Consider the following 20,000-nt stretch of genomic DNA (forward strand, 5'->3'; position numbering starts at 1 on the left):
ACACAACACAGCTCCCACACTTCATTACATTACTCTGATACGTCTCTCTCTCTCTCTCTCGCTCTCTCTCTCTCTCTCTGTGTCTCTCTCCCTGTGTCTCTCTATCTCGCTCTCTGTCACCGACTCGCCAAACCCACAGCACCACATGGGCGGACGAGTCCATTGCCCACACAGCCCCTGTCAGGCAGTGTGTCGGCATGTCAGTACAGTGTTATACTCTGGGCACCATCAGGATGCTGGAGAGCACGGGCGGAGGAGAGGCTGAGGCAGGTGTCTGTAGTCCGAGAGTTGCTACCTCAGACGGACAATCTGGCTGTCTGTGTGCTGTCTGTCACGGTGACCAGCAGCAGTGGAGGGTTTGAGCAGGGGCAGAGAGAAACACACCGTACACACACCACACCGTACACACTACACCGTACACACCAAACCGTCTGTCTGACTGTCCCTCTCACTCTGTTGTCCACTCTGCCCAGGTGACAGATGTCTGTCGGAACGGCGGATTTGTTCAGATGCTGCCGACAGCCCGACGGGGGGGGGGGGGGAGGGGGGGGGGGGGGCTGTGCTTCAGTTGTCTCATACTGGATTTAGCTTCAGTGCAGTGCAGTGTGTGTATTGTGCAGTGTGTGTGTTGTGCAGTGTGTGTATTGTGCAGTGTGTGTATTATTGTGCAGTGTGTGTATTGTGCAGTGTGTGTATTGTTTGCAAACCATATTGCAAATAAGTGATTTATATTTGTACGATTGATTGTCTTGATTGACTATTGGAAACAACAGGCTGAATTAATTACCCTTTTAGCCTGCTGCCCTCTCACCTTTCCCTTTGCTGTGTGTGTGTGTGCATGCTTGTGTGCGTGCGTGCCTGTGTGTGCGTGCGTGCTTGTGTGTGCATGCTTGTGTGTGTGCGTGCATGCTTGTGTGTGCATATGCATGCGTGTGCGTGCATGCTTCTGTGTGCATGCTTGTGTGTGCGTATGCATGCGTGTGCGTGCATGCTTGTGTGTGCATGCTTGTGTGTGCGTATGCATGCATGTGCGTGCATGCTTGTGTGTGTGCGTGCATGCTTGTGTGTGCATGCTTGTGTGTGTGTGTGCGTGCATGCTTGTGTGCGTGCATGCTTGTGTGTGCGCGTGCATGCTTGTGTGTGTGCATGCTTGTGTGTGCACGACACGTGCATGCTTGTGTGTGTGTGTGTGTGTGTGTGTGTGTGTGTGTGTGTGTGTGCATGCATGCTTGTGTGTGCATTCTTGTGTGTGTGTGCATGCCTTCTTTAAGAGAGACCTTCTCATCACAACAACAGGCCATAAATAATAAGGCCTCATCAAGAGGAAAGTCAATTTGAGGTGTCATATCGCTCCAGGAAGTTAAGTTGGGTAAATATTGGACAAAATTGACGTGGCAAACTCTCGCTCTCTTTCTCGCTCTCATATTTCTCATTCCATTTGTGTTTCTCTTCCTCGTGTCTGTTTTACTTTCTGTCAGAGTTTCTCCCTTTTCTTTCTCACCCCCATTGACTCACTCGCTCACACTTCTGTCAGGGCTTCACTTAACTCCATGGATATTCACCTTATTCATGGACCTACGTTTTCCATGATTCTCAGCGGTTGCCGGTTGTCGACTTCCTGTTTACATTTTTTTCACTAGCAAGGACGTGCACGCCGCTGTCAAAGAGTGGGAACGTTTGGCTTATTTTATCCAAAATGGCTAAAAATAGTAACGTTGTGTGGTTGCATAGCGGTGATATTTTACAAAAACGAGGTGAATGTCAATTCACTGGTACTGTATGGGCTTATTTTAGCCGAAATTGGTAAAAAATAGTATGTGGTTGCATAGCGGCCGCTTTTATTTTGAAGGCTAAACGTCCAAACCGGAACTCTTATTATTTGGTCATTGAACGGAGCTTTAGCGGTCTCTCTCTTTCAAGATTCAAGATATTGTCACTCCGTTGTACAATTATGCATGTGTGAAATGATTGTGCTGGGGGCTCCATTACAAGACATAGGTAGGTACAAAGTCACAGCAATTATTATGATTATTTTCAGTCTCTTTCGCTATGAACGGTCCTGGGCGGAAACAGGCAACCAGCAGCTGGAAACGGGGAGGGAGGGTGTCATGGAAGCACCCACTGTCTCACCAGGAAACTCGTGAATAGAAGAGTCGCGACATCTCCATTCACTCCAATGGACCCGTTTTTTACTCTCAAGAGTTCCAGGAAGTAAGGTCCTGGATTAAGCAGCACTGTCGAGTTGCAGCAAAATGGACAGTTTGTGATGTACTTTGAAAGGGTCCAACGTTTAAAGAATCAAATTGTACATTATCAGCTTTATTTTAGCATTCAAACGTAGTGCGAGCCTCCTTCCTGGCTGTTCATTGGCTACTGAGTCATGCATTTTGGACCTCCGCTGACACCACTCTCTTGCTAGAGTGCTCTGCTCCTCCCATCTCAGCATTAGTTATGTTGTACGCGTTGTCTTTGCCTGCCTTTTGCTGTGGTGTTAGTCGTGTGATTGGCCGTTTGTCTGCGTGCGTGTCGTGTGATTGGCCATTTGTCTGCGTGCGTGTCGTGTGATTGGCCGTTTGTCTGCGTGCGTGTGCGGCTGTGCACGCGTGTGCACGTGCGCAGCAGGGAGGGCACTTCCAGTAAGACGCTTTTCTCTGATTAGAAATCCATCCTGATAAGATGAAGTGCTGTGGAGGAAGAGGAGGAGGAGGAGGAGGAGGAGGGGGAGGAGGAGGAGGAGGAGGGGGAGGGGGCGGGGTGTATTTGAGGTGTTACTAGCTTGTCTCAGAGGCCTGCCTGTCATGTACAGCATCAGTCATGCTCTTTCACACCACTTTTATTTCATCCTCCATTCCCTTTAGTGGTTTGACGGCACGATCCACTGACACACCGCTGCCTCGTGCTTTAGAGCCGTATGTATGCAGCGCGTGTGAAGCTACAGTTTGTCATCTGTTTTTGGCAAAGCGCTTTTAAACTGTGGCAGAGATCTGGATCAAACCCAGTCCGCAGAATTAATTACAGGAGGAGGCGAGCCCAGACTCTTACAAAATGCTGCTGTGTCTCCTCATCTGACCCAAACACTGGATATATTATGATTCTTAGATTCTTAGAGGCGTCGCGATGCGGACGTGGGCGATTATGAATCGATTCACAGATGTCGGCACTCAACTGCGATAGATCGCGTTTCATGTCGAGCCGCTTCGTCGGCTTGCAGCTAGCTAGCGGTTTACTGCAGCTTATCGAGTTGAACTTAGCTCCGGTGGAGTCAATCAATGGTGTGTCCAGCCTTCTGTTTGACCTGTTATTTGGTGTCCTGTCGCATTCTGGCACCATGTTTATATGATGGATGTCCAGTCAGGTGATATGTTTAGGGCTAATGTACATCGCCTCCGGAACAGATGCGGTACGGCTGCGAACAGACCCACACTCATGTCATCTGTCAGACGTATGCGTGATCCGACAAAAATAGAACAGGTGCCTAATTGTTCCGTACCGCATGTAAGTATCGCCCATCGATCATCACGGGCGAGAGAGTTTGATCCGGCAGTTTTGCCGCATCCGCAACGCAGCCGTAACGCATCTGGTGTACATCGCCCGTTAGACTCGTTCTTTATTGCAAGTTAACGTCAAACAAAGCTTGTGCCTCTTCTTCTGCACTCTCTGCTTTTACTGTAGCGCTCTGCTTCATGCTCGGAACCCCTGAGTGCCACCTGGTGGCTAACACTCGTAACAGGGCAGCATTTGTAAAGATAATGGAAGTAAATAAATGCATCTGTTTATTTTAATTATGGATCATCACAATGCAATTCCAAAATGCACTTTATTTGAAAAGTAGTCACACAGTGAGAAAAAGTAAGTTGGAGCTGGTGGAGGAGTAACAGCACCGTACTTTTTTCTGGAGCGATAATGGATAACGCAGGGTGCACCGCCCCCGTGACTAAAAGGGTAAAGAGTGCAGTACATTTGGGCAAAGCAGAATGGAGACAGTCCTTCATATTTCCTCCAACTGTGCTCTAGTTGTCCTCTCTAATTATCTGTCCTCCTACAGAGTATTCTCCACAGTCCCTCTCTCAAGGTGACATTCCTCCTCACACAGGCCTCCATTAAGAGACCTTCACTTAAAACTACTTGGATGGTAGATGGGTAGCTCTCTCTCAGTGCCGTGGCAGAGCAAGAGGAGCCCTTTCAACTGGTGTCAGAGTCCACCTCCACCACAGCAGCACTGCTCTGCTTCGTGTTGGTTTCAGAGTCCACCTCCACCACAGCAGCACTGCTCTGCTTCATGTTGGTGTCAGAGTCCACCTCCACCACAGCAGCACTGCTCTACTTCATGTTGGTGTCAGAGTCCACCTCCACCACAGCAGCACTGCTCTCCTCTCTTTTGATGGAGACCTGCTGTCCCTTTCTGCAGCCTCTGATCTCATCCGCTGACGACGGTAACGCCGGTTTTTAGCCGACGGCTCTGTTTGGAGCTGATGTCTCTCTGTCGCTCTCGCTCTCTGATTTCTCTCTCTCACTCTCTCTCGGATGCAACTTCTCTTTTTCATGCGGCACGTCACAGAGGCTCTTCAACATGAAACATGAGGTTATGATGAATACAGAGCCCCTGTGTGTTGTTGTTGTGTGCGTCCTTCACACCAGCTTGGAGTCGCACGGTGCCTTCTCTCTCCACTCTCACTTCCTTGTACAAACCGGTTTCGAGCCGCTCTCTCCATAGCGTTCCAGATGTTTCTTAAAGGTCCCATTCCGTGCAAAAGCTGTTTTTACTTGTAAATGCATATATACTGCTGTCAGCCCTCCATGTAATGAGTGGTCACAACCTCAGAACTGCCACAGTTGGATTTGTCCCTATCCAGCTTCCCCCTGCAGTCTCCTTCAAGCCACGCCCCCTAACGCTCTGTTCCCCCAGACGGGTTAATGTTACGTCACGCGGGTCCTTAAGCATACTGCGCGGGTCTCTCTCACACAAGCTACCTGCACCATTTTGTCTATAGCCACAAAATTAACACTTCTAGCTGGAGCGACGCCAACTGTACGTGATCCAGCAACTGCGGGGGTGCATTCGGTAAGTCTAGGCATTTTGAGATGTCCTCTTTAGCGTAGCAACCGTTAAGTTAGCGATAGCTCGTTGCTAACGTTAGTTGTGGACACAACCTACCATGCTGGTCCACGGACGCTAATCTGATTGGCCGCTGGGAGCCTGGGGCGGGCTCTCCCTCAGCGGCCAATGGGAACTGTTAGTTCTGAATATATTATAGAAACAGACCGTTCTTGGGAAGCGACGAGATGAGGAAGTGACAACTCCGTCAGAACGAACAGGGTTGCTATATTTTCAACAAATTAATCCAGAATCATGTTTTATGGACCAGACGACCACACGTTTTTAAGAGGTTACAGCTGCACGAATTGGGACCTTTAAACTGTGTGCGTGCGAGTGTGTGTGCCTTACCGGCATTGAAACGCTATTGTCGACGAGACGCCGTCTCTCTCTCTCTCTCTCTCTCTCTACGCCTGCCTGTGTCTCTGTGCAGTCAGACCGGGGGGAGCTGGGGGCGGGGCCTAGGCTAAATCTCGCCAACTCTCGGTGCACACATGACCCTGCAAACGCACATTGTCACTTATAGCAGCAGCTGCATCGCTTATAAAATGCTAAAATGGGTTGCCGAATATACTTTGGCGGCTATTAATATTTAGACTTTACCCGGGCACGCCGCCCAGGTAAAGTCTACAGTATATGGGAAACACTGTTATAGCCTAAAATAGCTTGTGTAAAAAGCTGCTGTAGTCACACACCAGACCATCTGTGTGTGTCCCTGGCTCTGCGTGTGTGGATTTAACTGATCTCTCTACTGTATCCAGCCCAGCCTCCTCCTCACCTCTCTGCACTCAACAGTGTCTCCTTATCTCGCCCACTTCCTGGCTTGATGGCGCAGAGTGATAACTACAACAGTCCTGCGCTCCTTCTGATTGATTAACCAGTGACCCCTGACCCCCTGCGGGACATTTTAATTGGCTGATGTATAATGAGCTGAAGAAGAGCGAGCTGTTTTAAGGCCAGAGAGGAATGGGGGGTGATGCTGTAAGGGGGAGCAATCTAATTAGCTGATTTAACTGATAACACCTGAGGTACCCGTGTGTGCGTGTGCGTGTCTGTGTGTGCGTGTGTGTGTGTGTGCGTGTACTGTGTGTGCGTGTACTGTGTGTGCGTGTGCGTGTCTGTGTGTGTGTGTGTGCGTGTACTGTGTGTGTTTGTGTGTGTGCAATATGATTCCTATCTTGCCACTATCTCCTCTACCGTACAGATGGATGCAGTATTGCAGTATTACGTGCGGATGATTCATGGATTATGTGGCGAGCCGAGTCTACTTATATGCTCTGAAACAAGGTGGTTAATTGTGTGTGTGTGTGTGTGTGTGTGTGTGTGTGTGTGAGTGAGACAGTGTGTGTGTGTGTGTGTGTCTGTGTGTGTGTGTGAGACAGTGTGTGTGCTGGCTGGTATAATAGATGAGATTCTGTTCAGGCTATAAGTTATGATGAGCAGATCGATACAGCATCTTAATGCAGTGGGCCGCAGGCTCCTTATATGCATCCAAATAGCCACTATCATCCAATTCAGGATTACACTCTGGTATAAAGACATCACTAAATGATGCCGGATTGTCAGATACATATTGACATCATGACACCCCCCCCCCCACACACACACACACACACACACACACACACACCCCCCTCTGCTGTGAGATGGCTGGCTGCCGTTATTGGCACACTTGTGACTGTGAGGGTACGTGTCACTTGTAGGATAGGAAAGCAATATTGGATATTGGATATATATATATATATAATTCCGGTATAAATGTGAAATAACTGATAACTGAAACTGATATCAAGTGTAACAAGTCATATAAAATAAAATAAAAACGATGAAGTGAGGGTACCGTTGGGTTTGCAGAAACAGTGGTCAATTATGCCTGTTTTGATTTTCTTTCCAATTAGTATCATTTACATAGTGTCATTTTTTACTTGATGGAATTAGTTCTTGTTTAAAATAAATCAGTATATTGAGGCCATCATTTTATGGAGGATGACGAATCACATGTTACTCACATGTTGTTCATTTATTTCTTTTCTGTTTGCAGTTTGTTCCCTCCTTGTGGTTCGTCATTTAAGCTATTATAGCACTTGTTGCTGTCCTACCTCTGTCTTTGTTTTGCATTCTGCCTATTTCTTTATTTTATTTTCATCTTTCTCTTTCCTCTGCCTCCCGTCTTCCATTGTCCTCTGTTGTTTCTTCATTTCCCCTCTCGCTCATTCAAAGACTGTGAGGAGAGCGTACCAACTGAAGAGCCACGTAAGTCCAGGTGTAGCTGTGTGTGTGTGTGTGTGTTGTGCTGCGGTGCACGTGTGTGGCCATCTTCGTAGTCCTCTCTGCATGTGTGTGTTGTGTTGTGGTGCACGTGTGTGGCCATCTTCGTAGTCCTCTCTGCGTGACTTCCCAGAACACCTCTTCACTTTTTAATTAGAGACAGGATCTTTCGGAAGGAGAGCGAGGCCGAGTGGAGGAGCACAACTGTCTGATGCTGTGTGGATTAACCCATGTGCTGTTATCCTGTCCCTGGTGTGCACCTCCTCTCCTTCTCCTTGTCCCCTCTGTCTCCTCTCCTCTTCTCCTCTCCTCTCCTCTCCTCTCCTCTCCTCTCCTCTCCACTCCTCCTCTCCCCTCCTCTCCTCTCCTCCTCTTGTCTCCTCTCCTCTCCTCCTCTCCTCTCCACTCCACTCCTCCTCTCCCCTCCTCTCCTCTCCTCTCCTCTCCTCCTCTTGTCTCCTCTTCTCATCTCCCCTCCTCTCCTCTCACCTCCTCCTCTCCTCTCCTCTCCTCCCCTCCCCTCCTTTCCCCACTCCTCCTCTCCTCTCCTCTCCCCTCCTCTCCCCTCCTCTCCTCCTCTCTCATCTCCTCCCCTCCTCTTATCTCCTCCCCTCCCCTCCTCTCCACTCCTCTCCTCTCCTCTCCTCTCTCCTCTCCTCTCCTCTCCCCTCCTCTCCTCTCCTCTCCCCTCCTCTCTCCTCTCCTCTCCACTCCTCTCCTCTCCCCTCCTCTCCTCCTCTCCTCTCCACTCCTCTTATCTCCTCTCCTCTCCCCTCCTCTCTCCTCTCCCCTCCTCTCTCCTCTCCCCTCCTCTCCTCCTCTCCTCTCATCTCCTCCCCTCCTCGTATCTCCTCCCCTCCTCCTCTCTAGTTGGGTTTGTGCAGCCCTTAATCACAGTTGCAGTCTCAAACGGCTTCACAATGCTCACATTATCAAAGAACACATCAAAGTCTAAATGAAAACGACCCCTCCCCAACACACACACGCACGCACACGCACACACACACACACACACACACACACACACACACACACACACACACGCACACACACACGCACACACACACACACACACACACACACACACACACACACACACACACACACACGTACGTTAGACCCTCAATGGGAACAAGGAAAAACAACAATAAATCTTGGGAAGGGCATCCCAGAGAGGGATCCCCTTTCCAGGACCTCCTCTTCTCCTCTCCTCTCCTCCTCTCTTCTCTTCTCTTCTCCTCCTCTCCTCTCCTCTTCTCCTCTCCTCCTCTCTTCTCCTCTCCTCTCCTCCCCTCTTCTCCCCTCTTCTCCTCTTCTCCCCTCTTCTCCTCTCCTCCCCTCTTCTCCTCTCCTCCTCCTCTCCTCACCTCTTCTCTTCTCCTCCCCTCTTCTCCTCTCCTCCCCTCTTCTCTTCTCCTCCCCTCCTCTCCTCTCCTCCCCTCTTCTCCTCTCCTCCCCTCTCCTCTCCTCCTCTCTTCTCCTCTTCTCTCCTCCCCTCTTCTCCTCTCCTCTTCTCTTCTCCTCCTCCCCTCTCTTCTCACCTCTCCTCTCTTCTCTCCTCCCCTCTCCTCCTCCTCTCTTCTCCTCCTCTCTCCTCTCTTCTCCTCCTCTCCTCTCCTCCTCCTCGCACCATAATTACAGCGCCAGACAATTATCCGGCGTACTCCTGGGAAGCACATTTTGTTCTCTTAATCTGGTGTCTTAAATAATTAAAAACCAACCGTGAACTCCCACTCCTCTGTGTGTGTGTGTCTGTCTGTGTGTGTGTGTGTTCTCATCACTTTCTTGTTTGGATTCCGATCTCATAATGTCCCCCTAATATACCACCGATATCGCCCCATCGCTACCCCCCCGCCCACCTGCCGCCATCTGACCCAATCGAACACCGCGTGTCCATGTGACATTGTGTTCGTGTAATGGCTCCCCCAGACCACCGGTGTCAGCTATGTGATCACAGTGCTTTTGCTGTAAATCCCTTTCTCCACACTACCCTGCTAGCATCCTGCAACATCCTGTTATGGCAGACTGTGTCACGGTTCACTTGGATAAACATGCAAACACACACACACACGCACCACACACACACACGCACACGCACGCACACACACACACACGCACACACACGCACACACACACACACACACACACACACACACGCACCAGGAAAAAAACAAACAACTCATGTTTGCCTTTGAGTTTAGGCAGTGAATAATATCTGCATAATGACATCCTTAGTAGTCCAGTCCACTTGTCTCTCCCCTCTGGAGTCTTCATCACTACTACAGCAAAACAAAACAAAACAAATGCAATAACAAGAAAGAAAACTGGACATTCCCCTTACAGAAAAACCACATGAACGTCACATGTGCGAAAGTCACATGCGATCACATGTGCAAAATCACATGTGATCGCAAGTGACCACATGTGATTTTTGCACATGTGCAATTTCACATGTGATCACATGTGAAAACATGTTGAATGTCACATGTGGTAAAGCATGTGGAACACATGTGAAACATGTGCTTTGCCCGTGGGAAGCGTTGTGGTTTTGAAACGTTTTCACATGTGAAATGTGTGAAACCCATGTAAATTCCCATGTGATTACATGTGAAACCTATGTGATTACATGTGAAACCCATGTAAATGTTGTTTTCCACATGTTGCCCACATGTGGAAAACATGTTGCTATACAACATGTGGCAAAACATGTTATCATATTGAAAATGTTCCAAAACCACATGCTTCCCATGGGTTTCACATGTGTTCCACATGTTTTTACATGTGACATTTAACATGTGTCCACATGTTCGCCACATGTGGACACATGTGGTGAAACGTGTGGGACACATGTGAACCTCATGTGTTATTTCTGTAATGGTGTTACACTCCTATTCAACATGAACCTGTATGCAGGGATCTCAATCTTCACCTGTCTGAGATGATGTATGTCAACTTCATGCATGTGTGTAAATGCAGACGTGTGGCTTTGTGTGCAGCAGCATCATGATGATCCTGTGTGATTTCTCCCTTCATCAGCCAAGAGAGAAGAGGAGGATCTGGAGGAGAAGAAACCTATCAAGAAGAGAATCAAAGAGCTCAAGGTGCTCAACCCCCAAGATTGCACAGAATCTATGTAAGTGTGTTTACCCACTGAACTATATTAATATGGACGCCATGTCTATCTAACACTTTTGAGCCTGATTTGGTTGTTTTCTTGTAAAAAGTGATGCCGCCGCTAAGCTTTCTGGGAAAAATGGCACATGCGCGAGCAGGATAATGCACAGAGAGGTCTGCCACTGGCTTTGAAATGTGCCCGCCCCATAAAACTTCATCCTATCCAAATGTGGAGTGGGCGGATTCCAAAGCCTCAATTAAACTGCCCCGCCCCTTTTTTGGAAAAGCTGACATGACCCACGGCTGAGTGACAGCTCTGATGTGTTGCTGTGTTGAGTATCACTTTAAGCAACACATCACAGCTCAGGTGAAATACTGCCAATGAAGGAGCCGTTGCCTTTGCTTGTTACTGAGCCGCACCATCGAAAGCAATGCTGAGACAAGACTGAGGGGGACAATCACACCAAAAGTGTTTTTTTTCAGTCAGAACACTATGAAAATCATGTTGAGAGCGCTTCCATTCTGCACAAAACACAGCGCACGGGAGTGTTTTTTTTTGTGCTTGTGTTTGTTTTCCCCTGTAGTCGCGTGCAGTACAGATCAGAACACAACGACCACACGGACGGTAGCCAGCTGGTTTTGTCTGTTTGATGTTGTTCACTGTCAACATGAAAGCCAGATTATTGCCAATTCTGGCAGCAGCGGAGGTTGAAAATCCCTCGTGAGGAGAGAAGGTAGGAAGAGTGAAAAAGACGAGCAGCGCGCTTTTCCTCTAATGTTCAACTTTTTTCAGCTTTAAAACGCCACAGCGCTCCTCCAAAAAGACGAGACGCCACCAGCGCTAAACGCCAGGTGCGTTCATTAAAAGAGGAGCACGTTTAGCGCGTCCTTACGTAGAGAATGAATGCAGAAAGACGCTTGCAGCTCCAAAAACGCTTTTGGGTTCGAATGTCCCCTTACTGTGAACCTGACCACCTCTACCTCTGAATCATCTCTCTTTCTGTCTCTGTCTCTCTCTCTCTCTCTCTCTCTGTCTCTCTCACACACACACACACACACACACACACACACACACACACACACACACCAAACACACAGCTAATTAAGTGTTAGATCATCCATTCTGTACAGCTGAAATATGTGGATGAATGTTACTATGTATAATTGTATCATTATATATCTCCCTCTCTTTCTCTTTCTCTCTCTCACTCTCACACACACGCACACAAACACGTGCACACACACACACACACACACACACACACACACACACACGCTTGGTCTTCAATGACCGTTAAAAGCGTTGGGCTTAATGAGGATCCAGCTGATCTCTTAAGCACTCCCACATCTTAGCACCTCATTGGCTCATATCAAGCAGAGCTGTGACCTTTGTTTCATGTATTAAAAGAAAATGAGACTAATCAGCCAGTAGGAGTGATAAATCATCCTGCGGAAATGATAGAGCAGAGAGAGAGAGAGAGAGAGAGAGAGAGCAGGGATGAGGAGAGAGAGAGAGAGAGAGAGAGAGAGAGAGCAGGGATGAGGAGAGAGAGAGATAGCAGGGATGAGGAGAGAGAGAGAGAGAGAGCAGGGATGAGGAGAGAGCGAGAGAGAGAGAGCAGGGATGAGGAGAGAGAGAGAGAGATAGCAGGGATGAGGAGAGAGAGAGAGAGAGAGCAGGGATGAGGAGAGAGAGAGAGAGAGAGCAGGGATGAGGAGAGAGAGAGAGCAGGGATGAGGAGAGAGAGAGAGAGAGATAGCAGGATGAGGAGAGAGAGAGAGATAGCAGGGATGAGGAGAGAGAGAGAGAGCAGGGATGAGGAGAGAGAGAGAGAGAGAGATAGCAGGGATGAGGAGAGAGAGAGAGAGATAGCAGGGATGAGGAGAGAGAGAGAGAGAGAGCAGGGATGAGGAGAGAGAGAGAGAGCAGGGATGAGGAGAGAGAGAGAAGGAGAGAGAGAGCAGGGATGAGGAGAGAGAGAGAGAGAGAGAGAGCAGGGATGAGGAGAGAGAGAGAGAGATAGCAGGGATGAGGAGAGAGAGAGAGAGAGAGAGAGAGAGCAGGGATGAGGAGAGAGAGAGAGAGATAGCAGGGAAGGGGAGAGAGAGAGAGAGAGCAGGGATGAGGAGAGAGAGAGAGAGCAGGGATGAGGAGAGAGAGAGAGAGCAGGGATGAGGAGAGAGAGAGAGAGCAGGGATGAGGAGAGAGAGAGAGAGAGCAGGGATGAGGAGAGAGAGAGAGAGAGAGCAGGGATGAGGAGACAGAGAGAGAGAGAGCAGGGATGAGGAGAGAGAGAGAAAGAGAGAGAGAGAGCAGGGATGAGGAGAGAGAGAGAGATAGCAGGGATGAGGAGAGAGAGAGAGAGAGAGAGCAGGGATGAGGGGGGAGAGAGAGAGAGAGAGAGAGAGAGAGCAGGGATGAGGGGAGAGAGAGAGAGAGAGCAGGGATGAGGAGAGAGAGAGAGAGAGCAGGGATGAGGAGAGAGAGAGAGAGAGAGCAGGGATGAGGAGAGAGAGAGAGAGAGAGCAGGGATGAGGAGAGAAAGAGAGAGGAGAGTAGGCACTTTATATATGCCTCCTTATGAGGTAGAGTAACTGAAAGCTCTGTGTGTGTGTGTGTGTGTGTGTGTGTGTGCGTGTGTGTGTGTGCACGCGAGTGTGTGTGTGTGTGTGCGACTGAGGCTGAGCATGGCCGTGTGGCATCATGTCAGTTCTGTAGCTTGACTGGTGCTTTTCCTGTTAAGATACAGTGCAAATGTATCCATGTAATGAGTTGAGATTGAACATTGGACAGATTAGTGCTAATTACAGTGAGAGCGCTTGGCTCGCTACAGTGTTATCACATATCTCTTTTTTAAACAGTATAGCAGTTAAGACTGGTCAGTCAATTAAGGCTTCATTGAATCAATTTAATTGCTTTCATCTTGAACACCCACCCAAATTGTGGTTGCCATTTGCCAATAACACAGTAACTGATCGTTTTGATTCTTATTGATCTGTGTGCTCTTTGTGTATTTGAGTTTTGCCCCCATATGAGTTTGTGAGCACAGTGTCCTGTTTCACTGCCACACCAGCTGATAGCCAGCAGCTAACACCTGCAGTTAAAACCCAACCATCCAAACAGCCTTCAGCCCCTCCACACTATCAAGTGCTCAATGTCTCAGAACATTTTACAACTCAATTACAGTCAATCTGGAGTACAATGATTGTGTCCCTGTAACGTTTGGATGGACAGCAGCAGGCCAGCCCTATGAACCCCACTGTGGCTGAGGGACACTGTACCATCGCATGACTCACTGAGTAATCAAGTTACACTATTGGTCGGCCGTGGCACGTGACACACCCATATAGGGTGTGTGAGTTGCACTTAGACCGCTAGAGTCTCCCGACCAGACAGGACTATTTGGCTAGCCCACCTTAAACACCTTAGACAGTGCTGCCTGTAGCCTGCAGCTAGCTAGCTGTCTGGCTAACAAGCCATGACAAGAGTCACATAAACAAAATGGGATTAAAATGTGTCAGATGGTGGTTTCGTACGCGGGAGACAAAGCTACATTCAACAGCAGCAGAGAAGAGTTCTGGCTAGCTTAAGCCGCTTTGCGCGGTAGCTGCTAGCCGTTAGCTACAGCTCGCTAGCTGATAGCTGGCTGGAGGATTTCCACCATGCTGTTAGCCATTAGCTGCGTCAAGCTAAAGCCGTAAAGTACCAATCGTACACAAGCAGCAGGACCGTGCCCTTTAGCCACTCAACTATGTTCTTCCTAGGGCTGTGCCGATTCACTTATCTCCCGATTCGATACTATCACGATACTTTGGTGCCGATTCGATATATATTGCGATTCACGATTATTGCGATTCTACGATTATTGCGATTCGATATTACGATTTATTGCGATTTTGTTTATTTTTTCTTTTATTTTTTCAGTTTGTTTGCTTTTTTACACTAGATTAGAACATGGGAAAAGTTGAATCATACACTAGAGACTGTATATTATATATCATGAGTAGGGCTGGGCGATATAGTTAAAAACAGGGGCGGACTGGGATCATAATTCAGGCCGGGCATTAGATACCAAGCAGGCCAGGCCGATATGGGCCAACGCGCGTGAAATTTGGGCCGTTTGAAGCCAGATTTGGGTCCAATTTTACAATGAGATGCACCCACTTTAACCTGAAGTGTAATTATTACTTCAGACTAACTAATAAAGTAATAAAACCACTAGTAAACCAGTAGGCGGCGCCTGGCCTGCTGTTCAGTGAGTGGCCTGACTGCAAGCACCCAAAAAAAAAAAAAATTTTTTTTTTTTTTTTTTTTTTTTTTAATTTGCGATTATCGATTCTGGAATAAAAGATCGATCCAAAAAATCGTGACATTAAAAATCGCGATACTTAGGTGAATCGATTTTTTCCCCACCCCTAGTTCTTCCCTCCTTTTCGTATGACCAATGGTAATATTGAGCTTTTCTACATGATTTGTGACTCCCCCTCTTCTCCCTGTCTCTGTGCAGCCATCTTCCTGGGTTCCTTCCGCATGCCTTACCAGGAGATCCGCTCCATGATACTGGAGGTGGATGAGGAGCAGCTCACTGAACCTATGGTCCAGGTACAGCAGGACACCTTTTGCGAAGTGTTGTGATCATGAAACGAGTAACGAGCGGTATAAATCGTGCCTGTAAGGATGCCCGACCACAGGGGCGCGAACCTGCGACCCTCGTGTTGGTGGCTGGGTGCTAGCTGGGTCAGGTTTAAAGCCAGGGTGAAGTTTCTGATATTATATGAAACTAGAAGACGCAAGGCATCGATTGGTACCAACCATGTCATGCTAGCTTCTCAGGAAGGTGGCTCAACTTTGTTGATGGGGAAAAGCATTTTCAAAGAGGTCCTCTTCTTCAGGGCTCCTCTATTTGCTGCTAGCAGTTAAAAAGATGTCTGAGGCATCACAGACAGACTAGATGTTTGAACCAAAAGAAGGATGGATTTTGCTGCTTCAGATTGTCCTTCTTCCCCTCTCCTTCCTTTTAGAACCTTGTGAATCATCTACCAGAGCAGGAGCAGCTCAACGCCTTGGCCAAGCTGAAAGACGACTACGCTAATTTGTCCGAGCCTGAGCAGTTTGGGGTTGTGGTGAGTAGTACACACAGACACACACACGCACACACACACACACACACACACACACACACACACGCACACGCACACGCACATGCACACACACACACACACACACGCACGCACGCGCGCGCACGCACGCACGCACACACACACACACACACACACACACACACACACACACACACACACATGCTGTGCTTTCATTTGAACATCCTAATCCATAAATGATATAGTAATATAATAAATGGCATCTCTTTAAGCCGTACGAGAGAAAAACAGCTCACCTGTGGAGTGGGACACACCTGTGGAGTGGGACACACCTGTGGAGTGGGACACGTTCAAGTGCCACACTGTTACCTAATTAGGCCTGCATCGTTTTCTCTCTTCACACTCTACAAAGAAGATTTATTCACAATTAGTTTGAGCACTACCTGTCATGTTGTTTTATCTGCCTAGCAACTGGGATACAGACGATACACATGCTCCTAAAAGAGGAAGTCATCAGTGAGAGTCATGCACACAGTGGGAGAGAGGGTCATGGGGAAGAATAGATGAAAAATAGACCCCTCCCCTCCCCGCTCAGCTGGTTAGCATTGTTCCAACATAGAGGTCAGCCAGTTACTTCCTGTTGTGTTGACACTTCCTGTGACAGTACAGTACTAGTGAGCAGGAGGTAAAACAGACGGTGTTTTGAACAGGAAGTCATAACACAACTGGGTCAAGTGGGCGGGGCTACATAAGGTGAATAGAAGAGTCGCGGCATCTCCATTCACTCCAATGGACCCGTTTTTTTACTCTCAAGAGTTCCAGGAAGTAGGGTTCTGGATTAAGCAGCACTGTCAATTTTATTTATTTTTTATTTATTTATTTTTAATCAAATTGTACATTATCAGCTTTATTTTAGCATTCAAAAGTAGCGCGAGACCCCTTCCTGGCTGTGCATTGGCTAATGAGTCACGCATTTTTGGTCTTGGTAAATGGTAAATGGTCTGCATTTATATAGCGCTTTTATCCAAAGCGCTTTACAATGAGTAGATAGTCTACATTCACCCATTCATACACCGATGGCGGCAGGCTGCCACGCAGGGTGCCTACACACCATCGGGAGCAAGGAGGGTTAAGTGTCTTGCCCAAGGACACAGCGACAGCAGCTGGGAGGGAGCGGGTCTCGAACCGCCAACCCTTGCGTCATTGGCCGACCCGCTCTACCTCCTGAGCTAAAGCCGCCCCTAAGAAGACCCCCTGGTCTTCCGCCGACGCCACTCTCTCTCTCTAAATTGCTCTGGCATTGACCATCAGGGAGATCTACCGTAGGAAGACGAGGAGCATCCTCGTGTCATGTTGTGTTTTGGCAGCTGTGCTCTTCTGTATGCGCGCGTGGGCCCAAGGAGGCCCGCCGTCTGTGCTCCTCCAACCGATCCGAAAAGCTCAGGTTCAAAGGGAATTTTTAATTGGCCATTGTGCGAGCAGCACACTCGAGTCGTGATTGCAGTACGCCCGTGAATAACTTGGGGAGTAGAGTAGACTCACTGGAGCGCACAGACACTTAGAATCCACACAGCGCCATGGAGACACGGCTAATGTAGCCACCTCATGCTTCCTGCAGCCAGATGAATGAGCTGGATGTTCTTTGTGACAAGAGAATGAAGAGAGAGGGAACATTTAGAGCAGCGATACTCAACTTGCGGCCCGTGGGCCACATGCGGCCCGCGGGCGCCCCTGTGTGGCCCGCGATTGAATTGCACAATTGTTTTATTATTATTATTTTCTTTTTTACAGTGCACCTGAACGCAACATGCAACACACCTGCTGAATAAGTGTCCAAATGTTCATGTCATTCTGGCCAATACTCCACTTCTGCTATAGCATTTCAGTCTGGAATATGGAATATCTTTCAATAATCTATCATTTAGCTGCTAAATTGTCAAATACCGCCGTCTGCTCGCTACCCAGGCACTTATGTATGTACTTAACCTAACTAACTATCCGGTGTGCTCAACATTGTCAGACTAAACTCCGGCTGACACCCCAAAAACCTACAATCCGCTACAGAAAAATGTATATTGTTTGTTTATTAACTGGCCCCTGGCCTTCTATCATTTCACGAAAGTGGCCCCCGGGCAAAGCAAGCTGAGTGTCCCTGATTTAGAGGACCTTACAGGGGGGGGGGGAGTCTCTGTATCTTCCAACATCTTTGACTCACCTCTCCACATCATCAGATGATAGCCAAGGTGATCGGATATCCTTTACACCAGACCACTTTACACCAGTCCACTTTACCCCAGACCACTTTACACCAGTCCACTTCAGGGACTGAAGTGGTCTCGACTGGCGGTTCTTTGAAATGACACCTTTTCATCCAGGATGCCAATTGTGGTCGACACACAATGGAGACACTTCTAACACGTTGCCCAAATATTTGCTGACAGATTTGCTGTGTTCCATGTTGGCCTGGAGTTCTGTCTCTCTCTCCTCCCTGATCCAGTCGTCTCCACTGGTTTGAGCCCAGTAGGGCTCAGTGAGGATTTGCCTATGCAGGGCCCAATGCTATTTAGAAGGGATCAACTGAAAGACAGAAAAACAAACAAGATGCTTGATCATCACAAGCCTATTCTTGGAACCTGGTGGCGATTCACTGTAACGCTCCAACAGCAGCATGCTGTGCATCTAGGGGCCATATGAAATCCCTTTCATCCCCCCCCCCCCCCCCCCCCCCCCCCGCATTCAGTTTCATTTTTTCCCTAAATTCATTTTTGTCCATTTAAATTTAATTTTTTAAGACGTAGGATCAATATTTTCTTCTTCTTTTTTTAAGACTTGGCTCTCTCAGACAGCCTCTTCCACATGTTTCTCAACGTTAAAACCAAGTTGTGAGGTGATGTCACGGTCTCACGCAAGACCACCCCCCCCCTCAAAACACCCCAATCAAAAACACCTAAATGATCAAAAATCATTTAGGTTACAATAACTAGGTCTACAAAAATTAGGTCTACTTTTGATTTGGATAATTAGCCCTTTTTTCATCAATTTCAGCCAAATTATGGAAAATTCTGCAATATTCCATGTTTTACAGTTGATTTCATTTTTATTACCAAAATTCCATGATTCCGTCCCGCTTTTTCCATTTTGCCGAAATCATATGGCCCTATGTGCATCCCACTGTGATGGTTAAAGCAGCCCTCTTGTCAAAGCTGCCTCCAACCTCACTCCCCCCCGTCACTCCTCCCGCTCTCATGGAAACCGTGGCAGCGGAGTTCACAGATTCACTTTGAAGGAGCTCTATTCTGTTTGGCTCCTGCCTGCCCCCCTGTTCTGCCCCCCTGTGTGTTGTGTTCTTGGGACAACAGTCATTACATCTCGTCTCCAGGCCCCCATGTTTTTTTGTCCTCTTTGCACTTTGCTGCTTCCTCTGCTTTCTTTTGCAATCTTCTTCTCCTGCCTCGCCTCTTCTCCCTCCTCCACACAACACACACGCGCACACGCACACACACACACACACACACACACACGCACACACACACGCACACACACTCGCTAGCTCACTGAAATAGTGATTTGATAACATTACAGTAGCTATAATTAAACCCTTGATGGAGGACATCATAGCGCAGAGCCAGCTGTTGTGTGAGACAGACAATTGGAACCTGCGCCCCCTCTCTGCCACCCCACACACGCGCACACACACACACACGCACGCACGCACGCACACACACACACACACACACACGCACACACACACACACACGCACACACACAATCAGTGTTGTGGCCAGGCCCTGGGCCCAATGCAATATTTTCCAATTTCCTCTAATTGTGTGAGAGTGGTAATCCAAGGCAGCCTATTGTATATTCCACCCCTCCACTCGCTGCCCTATACGGACAGTAACTCTGCAATTAACTTACCAGACCTGGGTCCCAAATCAAATCAGTGCCAGCATCTATTACTACTGCCTAGCAACACTTTTCAGCATGCCGGCTGCATAAAATGTGTTTTTAAAATTAGATTGGCTGAATTGGGGAGAGTGTGTTAAAAAAGGAAAAAAAGTGTGCTTTGTAAGTTATTTTAAGTTTATAACTTCTTCTTTGACTTTGGGTTCTTCTCTCTCTGTCCCTGACATCTACATCTTGTTAGATGAGCAGCGTGAAGCGCCTGCGTCCGCGGCTCAGTCACATCCTGTTCCGGCTGCAGTTGGAGGAGCAGGTGAGCGTGCTGCGCCCGGACATCCTGGCCGTGAGCGCGGCCTGCGACGAGGTGAGGAAGAGCCCCGCCTTCAGCCGCCTGCTGGAGCTGGTGCTGCTGCTCGGCAACTACATGAACGCCGGCTCTCGCAACGCCCAGTCGTTTGGCTACGACCTCAGCTCCCTCTGCAAGGTGGGCTTCTACTGCTGAATTTACCTCTAAAAGCTGTGT

At 48.3% G+C, this 20,000-nt stretch overlaps 1 protein-coding gene across 1 annotated transcript in view; it reads left to right on the top strand.

The window, feature by feature from the left end:
• Positions 1-20,000, top strand: part of LOC310799833 (protein diaphanous homolog 3-like) — a gene marked incomplete at both ends in the record, with an annotated part of 299,639 nt that overhangs the window by 147,951 nt on the left and 131,688 nt on the right. Inside the window, 6 exon segments of the mRNA XM_083662443.1 lie at positions 7,307-7,348; positions 10,400-10,473; positions 10,475-10,496; positions 14,986-15,080; positions 15,500-15,601; positions 19,722-19,961. Coding sequence (XP_083518569.1) covers positions 7,307-7,348; positions 10,400-10,473; positions 10,475-10,496; positions 14,986-15,080; positions 15,500-15,601; positions 19,722-19,961 — 575 coding nt within the window.

Source organism: Poromitra crassiceps (genome assembly GCF_964638095.1).
Source record: "Poromitra crassiceps genome assembly, chromosome: 28".
Classification (NCBI taxonomy): Eukaryota; Metazoa; Chordata; class Actinopteri; order Beryciformes; family Melamphaidae; genus Poromitra; species Poromitra crassiceps.